The sequence below is a fragment of the Castor canadensis genome, chromosome 6 (assembly GCF_047511655.1).
Source record: "Castor canadensis chromosome 6, mCasCan1.hap1v2, whole genome shotgun sequence".
NCBI lineage: Eukaryota > Metazoa > Chordata > Mammalia > Rodentia > Castoridae > Castor > Castor canadensis.
This window is the reverse complement of record NC_133391.1, coordinates 133,246,661-133,261,958: the sequence shown is the minus strand read 5'-3', so window position 1 is coordinate 133,261,958 and position 15,298 is coordinate 133,246,661. Positions and strand designations below refer to the sequence as shown.

At 40.4% G+C, this 15,298-nt stretch overlaps 1 protein-coding gene across 2 annotated transcripts in view; it reads right to left on the bottom strand.

Annotated features, from left to right (window-relative positions):
- Positions 1-283: 283 nt before the first annotated feature.
- LOC109696113 (chondroitin sulfate proteoglycan 4-like) overlaps positions 284-15,298 on the bottom strand; it is an 86,813-nt gene continuing 71,798 nt past the window's right edge. For both annotated transcript variants that reach the window (XM_074077500.1, XM_020178993.2), the window contains exon 10: positions 284-15,207. In XM_074077500.1, coding sequence (XP_073933601.1) covers positions 13,163-15,207 — 2,045 coding nt within the window. In that variant the 3' untranslated portion in view covers positions 284-13,162. The remainder of the gene's footprint in view (positions 15,208-15,298) is intronic.

The window sequence follows — 15,298 nt, the reverse complement described above, 5'->3', positions numbered from 1 at the left end:
CTATTTACTGAAGACCATAGCTCTCATCAGGTGACTCTGGCCATCCAGTCATTCTCCAAGTTTTGTCCTTCCTTTCATCCTTTCTGACCAACAGGTAGTAAGGTCTCCTTGCTGTGGCTAGCCCTAGGGGTACTGTCCGGAACTTGGCTCACATCTCTATCAAGGCTGTTATTAAATGCATCCCAATGACTCAGTTTGGATGTGACTTCTCTTTCCTGCTGCCATATTCATCTGTGTGATGGTCTTAGGATAGAGACTCTGAATCTGTCAGAGCCTCTCACTCTCACCTTGTAGAGGAGGATGACTTACAAAAGAAGTGACTTTTAATTCTTCAACTTGGAAACTGAGGAGAAGTAAACCATTTACCTGGTCAACCTTCCTTAAGACATATTCTGAAAGAGATCTTAGCAGCCTGTGGGGAGAAGGGAGGCTAAGAAGGTGATATGAAAAGCCCACAACAATGTTCAACTGCAGCAGCTCTATCTTATCTGCTTAACAAATTTTAGTTAGGAACTCCAAAATATTAGTGAATGAGGAGAATCACTCAAAATTATGTTGAGCAGAACAATCCATATATGGGCTTTGCAATAACTATGGCCTCTGGTTTTACTTTAGAAGTATACCTCTTATCCCCAAGGAAAGTATAATAAGAACATTCTTCCACAGTGCCAGCCCACCATGCTCTTTCTTTTTTCAATTGACTCCTTCTCAGAGATATGATAAAGGGGGAATAGGGCCATGATATATTTTGCCAAGTAATTCTACCCTACTCCTAGCCAAAGTAATTGGACTCAAGTGGACAAGTGGGCCAGGGAGAACAAATCTATAGTCTAGGCTGAGAAAATTTCCCTTGAGAATTTGAGCCAGGTGACCCTTGATTATAGTTAGGTGGTATTATGCCATGAGTTATACAGAGCCACATAGAATGGGACAAAGGAGATGCCCAGACCACCTGGAAGCTTCAGCTAGTTCAAGCTACAAGGAAATTAAAACCAAGAACCTGTGGCAGAAGCCAGTTCACTGGCAAGGAGATAGAGCTTGCCACAGACAGATTCTTTTATGGTTACTCTGTATGATCTCTTATCTCTGTTTCTATTATCTCTTCAGGCCCTATCATGGCGACTTCATTTCTTGCTACTGGGTTCTGAAAAAAAATCCCCCTGTATTTTTATCAACAAATGCCCTTTCCTTAGGTCTCTCATAGTGGTGCACGCCTATAATGCTGATACTTAGAAGGTGAAAGCAAGAGAATTTTGAGTTCAAGGCCAGCCTGGGCTACAAAGTGAGACCATGTCTCAAAAAACCAAAAGAGAAAAAGCCCTTTTCTTTTGCTAGACTGAATTAAATTATAATAAAAGGAGGAGAAAGGATAAGTCTTTTTAAAATAACATATTTCTCTCTAGGAGGTGGAGCCTAACATTGCCTCCCCTTGAATAAAGGCAGGACTTAGTCCTTGTTAGTCCTAACAAGCTGAGAATGGCAAAAGGGAAATAGTCTCTGTGTAGGATAAACCTGCAAATACCACTTTCACCAACCAGGAAAGGTTAACATTACTTAAGTAATGTGGATATCATGTACCTCTGACACAATGTAATGAAGGCTCTTCATCTCTGTGATATTTTGCCTCAAATCCTTAACTCCAGTCTGTTAATGAGAAAATGTCAGAAAAGCCCAAGTCAAGGAACATTCTACAAAATAACTGACCAGTACTATTTCAGTACTATTTCATCTGAAACCATCACAGATTAGAGAAGACTAAGGAGAACGGCAGCCAAAAGCAGAGTGGTATCCTGAATTAGATTCTGGAACAGAAAAAGGGCATAAATGGAAAAGCTAGTAAAATCCAAATAGAGTGTGCAGTTTAGATAGTGACACCAGTTGTGGTTGCTCAGTTTTGATCACTCTACCACAGTTGTATAAGATGTTAACTTACAGGAAGCTAGATAAGGGTACATGGTGGGCTCTATACTATCTTTGAAACTCTTTTGTAAATTTAAAATTATTTCTTAAAGACTACTGAGGACATCATTGAATTTCCAGACGCACTAGAGAACCAGCCTCAATGACTAGAGATCCCAGAACTATTGCTAAATTCACCTTGAGAACTGGTCCAAAAGTGATTCAATCTACCACGGGGCACAAACATGGTAGGCTTCTTCCTCACCACTGGGCACCATTCTCTGTAATTCCTGTCTCTGACAATTAGACACAGCTTCTGCTGCTGTCATTGATCACCAAAACAGATTGTGGATAACCCTGCTTCTTCCCGTCCCAGGTTTTTGGTTAGGCAACGGGCATTAGCTGCAGAGAGTCTAGAACATGAGTAACTGGCATTTGTTTCTATCCCCGGATATGAGTTCTGCTTATAAAAGAGATTTCCCAGACATAGGAAGGTGGTTTCTATGCTAAGTGTCCCAAAGAAGGACCCATTATGGTGAACAAGACCACATCTAACTGTAATGCACACATAAGGGCTCCTTGGAGGGAGGAGAATATATATAGATTTATTTTGTAAAAATAAATTTGAACTAAAAAACACAATAGCACCTGGCACTCAGCCCTGTTAAAAAAATGAGATTCTGTTAAACAGAAATGCATCATTTTTATGTAAACATTATGTTGGAAAAAATAGGACACAGAATATAAACTGAAAGCAATTTTTGTTTCTTATTGCCCTTCAGTCAGCTCTGTAGGGCCACATTTGCTGTCTTCAATCAGAGAAAGGGGGAGTCCTTAGGAATTTTCTGTTCACCCACAGGTTATACAGTCTAAGGGTCACACCAAGTAAAAAAAAAAAATGTCCAACCTCACGTAACAGTTAAAATTTCAAAGTTGTTTTTAAGTTGAGGTATCTCCCCTTTGTATAGTTTGGGCTGAAGTCACAGAAAGAAAAGGGCTCTCTTCCCTCACTCTGTCCTTCTTCCTCTGACTAATCATGGCTTCATCTCCTCTAGGAATGATCTTCAGTATGAGGTGGTTGGGAAGCAGAACAGTTTCTTCCTGACTGGTATTGACATAAGACTTAGAATTTGTGATCTCTGTTTTTGCAAATGTTTAAGGCTTTCTTTATAAGCTCTAATATGGTTCTTCAGAGATTTTAGAGATCTCTCATTCATAAGCCCCTTGGGAGGACAAATGTGAGTCTTTTCTGATGGGTCACTCCTTTTGTGTTCATCCCCTGGGAATCCGGTAGTCGCCTACCTTCTTTCTACTTCAGTCTTAAGTCTCTACATCCCTGTAGACCACCCTCTTACACAGGAACTAATGTCGCCCTGTGCCAGGTTGCTCTCTGGATCTATATCTGGTCCACAGGATACACTCTTTACAGTCTGAAAGACCCTAAAAAAGTTGGTCTCCTGCCCATTGTACACTATCAAAGCAAATACAGTCAGTCTATCTCTCTCTCTTTTTTTTTTTTTTTTGCAGTACTGGTGTTTTAACTCAGGGATTTATGCTTGCTAGTTATGGGCTCTACCACTTGAACCATGGCCCCAGCCCTATCTCTCTCAGCCTTTAGGTAATTCTGTCCTCATCAGATTCGGGGGATATACAGTAAGCTCTCTATGGAAGCCCTTGAAGTCCCTGACCCTATGCTAAGTTTAAGCACCCCCATCCTTTCCCTTGAAGGTAGAGGTGGGATTGTACCAATGACAAAAGAAGTGCTCTCTCTAAAATTTTTCTTCATAGGTATCCAATTTCTGACTCTTTGGTACTAAAGATGTGAATGAGTCATGTAGCCTTTTTCTACTACTTCTTTTGGAAATATTACATCATGGTGAAATTCTTGACTTTGACTCTCTTGTCTTGATGTTTCAACTCAATTTTCCATTTTAATGTCTTGTTATGCTTGGCTATTACATCCTCAAAAAAAACAAAGCTTATGTGATCCCTTCTGGCTCTCCCAACTTGCTAAAACAATGTAATCTTCAACTATCATGCAGAGTGAGCAAGGGTAGGCTTAGCAGTAGACACAACCACTTGATATAGAATAGTATATGGTCCATTTCTTCAGCACAGTTCTGGTAAATACTCCTGCCTCAGAGGCCTACTTAAATGTCAGTTACCTTTCCAAGTGTGACCTGTTCACTAAACCAAGGCAAAATATCTCTGCTTGCTCTTCATAGACTCAAATACTTTAAAGCCCAAGTTTATTTTATTTCTGTTCCACAATAAAATTAACTTTCCTAGATAAAAAGTCTTCAATGTCCATTCAACACATATTCTTCAGCTTGAGCTCATGGCCCTGAAATGAAAAGCTTATATTGGAAGTGTTAAAATAGTGAAAAAGCCCTTAAAAATACTAGCAAACCAAAGTCAGCAATATGTAAAAAGGGTTGTATACCATGATTTAGGGATATTGATTAGTTTAATATCCAAAGGTCAATTAGTATAATATGCTGTACAAACAGAATAAAGGATGAAAACATATGATCACCTCAACATATGAAAAAAAGAAAGAAAGCATTCGGCAAAATTCAGCCACCTCTTCGTGATAAAAGCATGCAACAAAGTAGGAATGGGAGGGGACTTCTTCAAGCTACTAAAGGACATCTATGAAAAAATAACTAATATATATAACAGAGATATGTAACGGAGAGAAAGTGAAATAGGTAATGGAGAGAAAGTAAAAGCTTTCTCCTTAAGTTGAAGAACAAAACAAGATGCTCCATCCTCACCAATTTTATTCAACATATTATTTGAGGTTCTAGCCAGAGTAATTAGGCAAGAATATGAAAGGAAGAAGTAAAAGGATCTTTATTTACAGAGGACATGATGTCGTATATAGAATATCCTAAGAAATCCACTATGAAACAAAACCAATAGAAGATTTCAACAAAGTTGCAAGCTACAAGATAGATATGTAAAAGTCAGTTTGGTATTTCTAACCCAAATTAATTTAGGAAAACAATTCCACTTATAATGGCATCAAAAAGAATAAAATACATAAGAATAAACATAAGCAAGGAAGTGAAAGACTTGTACTATGAAAATGAGGAAACATTGTAGAAAAAAGTGAAAGATGTAAGCTAATGGAAAGATGTTCCATGTCTGTGCATTAGAAGACTTAATGTTGTTAAGATAAAATCATCCCTGAATTTATCTAAAGATTTGGTGCAATCCCAATCAAAGTCTCAGATACCTTCTTTTCAGACATTGACTAGCCGATCCTAAAATCATATGGAAATCAAAGGAACCCAGAATAGCCAAAATAATCTTGAAAAGAACAAAGCTGGAGAATGCATGCCTCCTGATTTTTAAAACTGACAGTAATCAAGACAGGATGGTACTGGCAGGAGAGACATATAGATCAATGGAATAGAAATGAGAGTACAGAAATAACCCCTCACGTTTATGATCTGTTCATTTTTTTTGAAACAGGGTCTCAAGATACAGCCCAGGCTGGTCTCAAACTCTCAATCCTCCCGCCTAAGCCTCCTGAGTGCTGAGATTACAGGCATAATCCACCATGTACTGCAATCAGTTCATTTTGACTAGATTAAAAGACAATTAAATGTGGGAAAGAACAGTTTCTTCCACAAGTGGTGCTGGGACAACTAGGTATCCACATGCATTAGAATAAGGTTGTACATCTACCTCATACCACATATGTAAATTAACTCAAAATTGGTCACAGATTTAGTTGAAAGAGTTAAAATTATAAAACTTTTAGAAGAAAGCACAGACCTAAATTTTCATGATTTTGGTTAGTAATGGTTTCTCAGATAAAACAACAAAAGTACAAGCAACAAAAGAAAATAAGAGATAAACTTGACATCATCAAAATTCACAACTTCTATGCTTCAAAGATTACAACCAGAAAGTGAAAAAAATAAGTTAGGGTAGGAGTGTGGTAGAGCATCTGCTTAGCAAGCATGAGGCTCTGAGTTCACGTCACAGTAATGCTAAAAACGGGGGAGGTGGAAGACAACACATAGAATGGGAAAAATTTTTTATATTATGTATCTGGTAAGGGTGAGCATACAGAATCTATAGATGACTCCCACAACTCAGAAACAAAAAGGCAAATAATCTATTTTTCAAATGATCAAAGGCTCTGAAATAGACAGCTCTCCAAAGAAGATACACAAAATGGCATGAGAAGATGATCACCATTGTTAGCCATCGGAAAATTCCAATCAAAACCACAGTGAGATACCACTTCCCACCTACTGGGATGGCTAGAATAAAGCAGTAGCAAGTACTGGCAAGGATTTGGAAAAATTTGGATCTTCATAAATGGCTGGTGGGAAGATAAACTGGTGGTTACTGTGGAAAACAGTCTGGCAGTCATTTGGATGGCTAAACATAGAGATAACACACAAATCAATCCCATTCCTAGACAAATATCTAAGAGAAATGAACATACACATGAATGTGCATGGAAGCATTATTCGTAACATCCAAGAAAACATGCAAACAACCCAAATTCCCATTGACTGATGAGTAGATAAGTAAAATAAAACTATATCCATACAATAAAATATTTGGCCATTAAAAAAATGCATGCTACAACATGGATGAACTTTGAAAATTTTATGCTAAGTGAAAGAAGCCACTTTGAAAGGACCATAGATCATATCATTATGTGCATATGAAATATCCAGAATGAGAAAATTCATAAAGACAGAAAGTAGAGTAGTAGTGACTTAAGATTAGGGGCCTTAGAGATAAATGGAAAATGACTGCTTATAAGTACAGGGTTTCTTTTGGAAGTGATGGAAATGTTCTAAATTTACTGTGGTGGTTAGCTAGTAGAGTGGCTCAAGTGGTAGAGTGCTTGCCTAGCAAGAGTGAGGCCTTAAGTTCAAATCCCAGTGCTGCCAAAAAATGAAATTGCAAAATTTACTGTGGTGATAGTGTCACAACTCTGTGAACTATTTAATTGTATATCTTAACTGAGTAAATTTTATGGAATGTAAAAATCACAATAAAGTTTTTATTTAGAAAATAATGGTCTTTGTTTTGCAGAGACTGAAATAATATAAATCATAGAATATTACAAAATGTAGAAAAACTTGGTCTTGTTAAAAGTTGCTGCAAAAACTTATTATTATTGGAACCCAACATGGCCAGTAGAGAAATTCAATGGAGAGTGTTGTTCATCTACAAAGTGGTTTGGTGAAAGCCTGGCTCCTCAGCAGGATTCTAAGAGAAGTTTGGGCCATGTTCTCCCATGAGCACATGGCTTCCTGGCTCCCAACTGCAGGCAGATGTGAGCTGCAGCAGGTAAATGGTCGTGTGGGGTGGGGACTCTGGAGACAAGTGATCCATATCTAACTGTTCATCTGAGGGTTATGTGAGAGCCATGAGGCAATGGACTCCTAACCACAGGGTCCGTAGCATAGTGCTAGAATGCATGACACAGGGAGAATGTAAACTATTGCCTTAGACTGGGTTTCTTCAAAATCACACTCATCTGTGAGAGGAATCACGAGTGAGGGACAGGGAAGGAAGAGGGTCCACACCCCAGTGTATTGTGCTTGACCTTCACGCCGTTCTGAGATCCCTTGTAGAACAGTTCACATGAAGACTGCCGGGAGGAAGCACCGACCATAGTCTCCATTTTCCACTGGGCCAGAGCTGTTCCATGGGGTTAATTCTCCCCACTTACAGGCTGCCCCAGGGTAAGAAGAGCAAGTCACATTACACACTCACCTGCAGCTGCAACTAGCAGCCACAGCTAGAGCTACAGTAAGAAGCAAAGTTGAATTTGGAGCAATGCTTAAAAGGTATCTGATGCAACTATCAACTAAATTCAGAACAGCTACATCATTTGTGGGGCCTGATGAAAAATGAAAATTGTTAAAAAATTAGTTGAATTTCAAGAAGGTGACAGCAAAACCTGAAATCAAGCCCAAGGGCCTTCGGAGAACAGGCTGTGCATGGCTGTACTGGTGGCATGCCCATGAAAGTGACTTTGCCCTCTTAAGTCGTAAATTTATCCCTCATCCTCACTTATCCCCTAACACACACTCATGCTCTCACACACTCTCACTCACTCACACTCACACACACACATACACAGGCACACACACACACACTATGACCTCCCAACCACATCTTCCTAAGGGGCACTAACATCAAGGAGCTTGAATTCTGCTTTTTCTTATAAAGTCTCCATCTGAGGACCAAGGGAAATGCCCAGCATGGCAGGTAGATTGGGTATTTGGGAAATTTGTTTTTTAATACAGCTGTCCCTAAATCACCCACCTGAAATTCTGCCAGCAGTCACATACTGCTTTGTGTAGACTACAGGCCTGTGGTTTACTCAATGACTGATGTCTTAGTTCCTTGAAAGTAGTTTAGAACCCCAAGTAAGAAAATCTTTTGTAACAGTTGGTATAGTGGCTGATGCATTGAGAAGAGTGTACAAATGCTGTCATAATGTCACTAACATCTGGTGACTACATCACTCAATCCTAACAAATCACAAAGATGTAGGCACTAATATTATTATCCTCAGGGTTTTTTGGCTGAGGAAAATAAAATCCGTGGAAATTGAGTAACTGCTCAAAGACACATTTTTAGGAAGTGGAGACCCAGGATCCCAAACAGACTAAGAGTCTACTATTTAACCATTCTACCATGCTGCTAAGACTGCCAGGAATGTGAGTGGGGATACTGAGGGGCAGGCAGTGCAAGCTTGGGTGGAGAAATATGGATATTGGGGAACATGCCACAATGGTAGAATGCGCCCTATTTTTTCGTGCACCACCAGATGGGCACCACACACCTGAACATTTCAAATGCAATCGCAAAATCTTCTCCTAAGCCCCATTTCTTTTTGTCCTCTTTCTCATATCTTCTCTGTCTGACACATCTGTGTGTTTCTTGAAAAATTACCAAAAAGCTTCTTGCAGGACAGCTTCTCGTACCTTTGGAGCAGAAAGAGTATCTAGTAGTATCTCATATACATTAGGAGTCTAATGAATGTTGGTGGATCTCTGTGAGAAGGCAGCCTTTTCCAGGCGTTTATGTAACACCCAGAAATGTTCTCAAGAGAACATCCTAATCATAAAACCTATCCTTTAACATATCAAACAGTGGCTCTGTGCACACTTTCAACCCCACTCCTTGACTTGTGCAGGGCTGACCCTCACAATCATTATGATTCCTCTTCAGGATAGAGCAGATAGGTAGCCCAGTTCCATCCCCACGTTCAGAGACTATCATCTGTTATGCACCATCACCTCCCTTACCATCAACTCTGTCCGTTTTAGCCCGAGAAATGTGACAAGCCAGATGGAAAGGAGAATGCTGGGCCACTCTAATCCCACCAAATTAATGCAAAACAATAAGGAAACATGTCCTGGTGTGTGAGAAGGGACCCATAGTGTTAGAATCTGCAACGGCCTCCTGATAAGAAAAAATATTTGTAAAAAGTGGGAAAAAAAATAAAAGACCCTCCACTCTCAGGACACCCTAGAGAGAATACTACCTTAGGCAGAAATGAGCTGCTCTTCTGATATTAACCTCTGCTGCACACTTTTTAATTTTCTAGTCATTCATTAAGAAGTGATGAATTCATTATGACAAAGAATTGAAACTATTGTTACATCGCTGCCTATGGGAAAAGCCATTTCATACTGATTTTCAATTTCCAGAACTTCAGTTTTTAACATTGAACAAGGCTTTGTCAAAGCTTTTTATTTATTCTTTCTTTAAGCCAGCACCAAATGGTAGACATTGTTTCCTTTTAATTGAACCCATCTGCAAAATCAGTAGAATATTCCAGAGCCTCTGGAAGAAAACTTTGCAAACTCTGTACTAATTGTACTAATTGTACTCATTGATCAATGAGGTTTGACATTTAGATCTCACACTCTTCTTGATCTAGAAGACACAGTTGCAAACAAGAATGTGAATTATTATTACTTTCAAGTATCTACATCTGTCTCCTAATATGGACACCAATTTTATTTGTTTGGGGTTGAAAAATTAACAGGAAAAAGAAAAGGGGAAATTATTAGACTTTTTTTTTTGACCAGGCTGGTAATCCTAGCTTCAGAGATTTTACAGAAGTTAACATGCGCACTGGGCCAAGGATGTCTGACTTTTCCACAAAGAACAGGCACTGCCCAGTCAAGAGGGAGCAAAACCACTTACTGGATGCAAAGATGCTCCAGCACAGACTCTCATTCTGTTCCCTCAGAATGCCTGGGTTAGAAGAGGGATTGGAACAATTCTGAGTTGCACACAGATCAAGCCAACCTTGGGTTAAGACTCATTCTTCCTATTTTCTAAAACAAGAATATTGGAAAGGGGCAATTTATAATCCAGAAACACAGGAGAGAAGCACTTTTGAAAGAAGAGCAGAATTTTCTTCAACATCAGCTGCCCATGTCAGGAATGGCAGGCAAGGCTCTAACACACAGATGTTGTCTCTAGACAACTGCCACCTAATCTGGAGATTTTGAGATCTGCTGTCACCAAGAGCAGTTAAAATTGGCTTGGGAGGGAAGTGCCACTTGGATAAGCAGAAAAGAGAGAGGATGAAAAAAAGGCATTTTCTAAAGAAACACATCAAATTTGGGGGGGGCACAGTGACTTCATCTTTACCTTTGTAAATATCTTGTCTCACTTTTTCCCGATGTGTTCTACCTTGTTAACACAGGGCAAAAATCTTTTCTCTAACAAAGAATGCATAGAAATGAGACTGCTGTCAGGTTCTGTTTCGTTTTTAATCCATTCTCTTTAAAAGATATTCATGCATACCATTAGCCAAAGTTTCAACTGCACTGTGGAATTTTCATCCCTCCATTCTATTTTTAGAACAGAATTTTGACTAGACTTAGTAATGAGTTTATTAAGCCTTCATTGGCTATACAAGAAGACTTTTCAATATGGTGAAAGCCAGAGTTTCTCAGTATCAGCAAGACTGACATTTGGAATGGGGTCATTCGCTGTCGCCGAGGGCTGTCCTGTGATTGTTAGGTGTTTGTCAGCCTCCTTGGCCTCTGTGCACTGGATGCAAGAGGCGTCCTCATCCCGCCGTTTTGGAAGCAAAAAACATCTCCAGCCATTGCCATACATCTTGGAACAAGGTATATCTCCCCTCACACTCACCCCATCTCAGCCTACATCATCTGTACCTGTTACACTGGCCTCTGGCATCAAGAAATTCATTAAAACACGAAAATGAGATATTAAAGTAGATATCAATTTGGAAAGTCAAAAATCTTTGTTTCTAAGTATTTCAATACATGAAGGGTATTCTAATAGACCCTGTTCACTGCCTATTTGCTATCCCTTCATCCTTCTCCAGTTACACAGTGGACTGATCCATTGATCTCTGATGTGGTAGATTCCTCTCCCAGCCCCAGTAGAGATTATCAGTCATGAGAATTCCATTTTCCCTGGTTGGTGGAAGGATGAGAATCATGTTGCCCAGTTATAGACAATGTGCAATAAGAGGGGGGGAAAAGTTTGGAGAGGACCTCCTTCATAAGATTAAAATAATAAAACAAGAGTCTCTGTAAGAAAAAGACATTTTGCCACATCTTTGTTTCCTCCACTGTGATTTCTGCCTTGAATGTGGTTGTACTGTTTGGAGCTTTGGCAGCCATCTTGCAATCACAAGGAATTGAACCAAAGAATGAAACACTTACGGCATGAGGAAGACGAAGAGAACATAGGAGCGTCAGCCCTTAATGAGATCTTTGATCTGCTGAACCAGCTTTGGAATGCCCACCTCCAGAATGCCTGCTAATTGAAATAATTCAGTTAACAATTTTATTGCCTAAACTGTCAGACTATGGTCTATAGCCATTTGTTCTGTAGGCCAAATCTGAGAACTAAAAATTATTTTTATATATTTCAAAGGTTACAAAGTAAAAGAGGGGGGTTGGTGCATTGGCTTGCTCCTGTAATCCCAGCTACTTGGGGGTTGGAGATTGGGAAGATCATGGTTCAAAACCTCCATCTCAACAAACAAGCTGGGCATGGTGGCAAAGACCTGTGATCCCCGTTATACAAGAGGCATAGGTAGACAGGTCGCAGTCTGAGGCCAGCCTTGGCAAAAATGTGAGACCCTATCTGAAAAATAACTAAGTAAAAAATAAAAAAAAGATCTGACGAAGTGGCTCAAAGTGATGAGCATCTGCCTAGCAAGTGTGAGGCCCTGAGTTCAAACCTCAGTATCACTAAATTTTTTTTAAAAGTTGCTAAAAAAAAAAAAAAAAAAAACAAGAAGAGTAAATGACAGTGACTATATATGTGGCCCCAAAGCCTAAAATCTTTACTATTGCTCTTTACAGAAAATATTTGCCAGTCCCCAGCCTAAACCGCTTGTAGTGGATATCTTCTGATTCGCAGAACACACATGCTTAATTCAAGCACTAATATCTTCATTTTACACTTACAGAAACTAATGCTTGAGTTGGCCAATGGTGGGTTTAATTAGACAACCCAAATACAAATTTGTCATTATTTCAATTCATTGTAAAGTTAAGGCCAACTGAGGCATCACAAAAGCATTTAACAAACCTTTCTGTCCCTTAAGGCTTTCAGTAATATTTCTACTAAGCTCAGCTTGATTTTAGAATCAGAATAGACAAAGCTTCTTGATGAAACACATTGTATTGAAAGAATTTCTCTGAAAGAGGTCAGGCTGTCCCACTATTTGGAGCATCAAAGCATTTCCTGCCGTAGGAAACCAAGCCTATGGATTCCAAGGAGGAAAAGACATTACAGAAAAACATTACATAGACAAACTCACTGACGTGATAAGTTACTCTTTAACTGCTGAGATAGTTCCTGTACTTCCTGCTGACTCACTCAGAGGGAATCCTCAATGGAAAATATCCAAAACCTTCTCCTTTAACTCCATGTCTCAACTTCATACTGCTGTTTTCAGTGGGGCCAACGTCTTCAGTAGCACCCTGGTAAAGGGTTCAAATATTGACAAAAGCTTATGTATACTGAGAAAGTCAGGCCCAGAAGAGGGTCTGTAAAGTCCATTGTGGAAAGTCCACAAGTGCTATACATGAGTTACAATAAGCACCCACCCCACAGCTAACCATGGGGCTGTGACTGAGCACTGAGTGCCTACCAGGACCAGACTTTCTTTGATTCAACCAGCATTCCTTTGTCTGTATATCCCAGTGCCTATTCTAGTACCTGATGCACAGTCAGAGGCCAATAAGAAACAAGAGGCCTCCAGCTATACCCAGTATTGGTTGCACTTCAATGTTGGGTTGGTTTGTCGGCAGAGTTTGACCATGTCAGGGTCCAGGTTCACCCATGACTCCCAAGGAGCACATCTTTCCATTGGTTCAACCACTGGATAGGCCATTTGTTCACATTGTGGGACTCTGAAAAGACTGGCTGGGGGTTTACTGGAGCTTCGTATAAGGGGTGTCACTGTGACAGTGGGAATGGTTACACTTCTTTCTGGTCTGAAACTTGGGGTTGTGGGTTCTAGGTTGGTCTGAGGCTTGATAAGGGGTTTTGCCTTTTCTTCCTTCTGGCCCAGCAGCCAGACACACAAGCCCACTGCAATCAGTATTAGCACAAGTAACACGACAGCTATGGGTATGATGACCATCAGAGGGTAGCTCTCTCTAGGCTGAAGGGGTGCCCTAGGGCTGACTTTGGTGTCAGCTGGTGACCAAATGACCTGGGTGGGGGAAACCTTGCCGTTCACAGTTGACTCTTTGCCACTGTGCTGTCCCCAGGGATCTGCTCCCTGCCATCTGGTCTTGGTCAGCTTCCCCAGAGTTTCTGTTTGTGTCATGGGTCCTGAAGAAACCATAGGCCATTTCTGAGAGAAAACAGAGGTCACAAGGTTATCTCCAGTGACTAATAAAGGAACATCTGGTGTAAACATTTGCAAAAGTAAGGGGTCAGGTGGCACAATGGTGAAGGGGACATAACCTATTGCTGGCTGTACATGGTCTGCCCTGAGCAAAAAAGTGAAGGAGTCATTCAGCATATCCAGGCCTGTTAGATTAGCATGTGGATCCAGTGCCAATAGCCCTTGGTCAATGTCCCTCTGGGTGAATAAAGAAGCATCTTCTATCTCAGTGCTGCGAACCACTCTTCGCACAAGTCTTCCATAGATAGGAGGCTCTGTCACTTCAAATGTGGGATCACTGTTAGTCATATTAGCAAGCTCAGTTGCATCAAGGTCCTGTCTTCTCAGCCAATGAGGCACTTTGTTGGCAATTTTCAGGTTTGACATAACCCTCAGTAGCGGCCGCACTCTGATGCAGAGAATCTGTCCTGTTAGGTTGCTTTCTGATGTAAACAGTGAGAAGTGTAGCTGGTCCTCTGAGGCTGTGAAATTTGTCATATGATAAGAGAGTCTTCCTGAATCTAAATCCTCCTGTCCAAAGCTGGTGACCATCTGGTTTTCCATCAGCAGGTGACCATGTTGGAGGGGGTGTGTCAACCTGTAGATGATCTGGGGGCTCTTTCCATTGGTCATTGCTGATAGGTGGGCATTGGTGATAGGGATTGTTGTCTGGCCTTGTGGGAGAAGCAGATGTGTGAGGTTCACGAGGGTGATGGAGATGGGAATGACATCCACGTGGAAGAGCTTGTAGAGTGGGCGGTGTTCACCATCAGTCACACTAAAGTAGAACACTCCAGAGCGTGGGCTTCCATCTTGTATGAACCACACCTGAGAGTTATCAATGTCGGCTTGTGTAAAGTGGTGAGCAGGTGTATCTGAATGGTAATCCATTGCCAAAAAGCCATTATTAGGATCACGGATGATCATGTATCTGATTTCATTTGGGGGACTGTCTAGATCTTCCACTTTCAGTATTTCAGGTCCTACAACTAAACTAGTCCCCTGCAGAACTTCCAACCGAAGCCTTTTTGTCTTTAACTCTGGTGCCTGGTCATTCACGGGAGTGACAGTTATGTTAAACATCTCTTCAAGAAAGTCAGCCTCTGGTTTGGTGACAGACTTACTTTTTTGGTTTGGCCAAACAGCAAAAGTAAAATTATCAGCCTGTGATTCAGAGTCATCATGAAGGTATATGATTCCAAATTTATTGATTATATACTGGGAGAAATGGGGTTTTTCTTTGGTAATATTTTTTTCTCCAATGATAAGGGTTCCATAGTGAGGAAGAGATGTAACCTGGAACCAGATTTCATAAGAAGGACGCTGAGGTTCAGGTAACTGAAATAAGAGGTTGGAAGCATCTAGCTTAGACTGGTCAATGAGAACTTTGTCTCCCTCCTTGACAGCAACTCCTATTAAGACATAAATAAAATGAAGAGTTGGGCATTTCATTAGAACTTTCAGGTGACTATGGTAAAGCTTTCTCCCTCAAGTTTGCCTCTC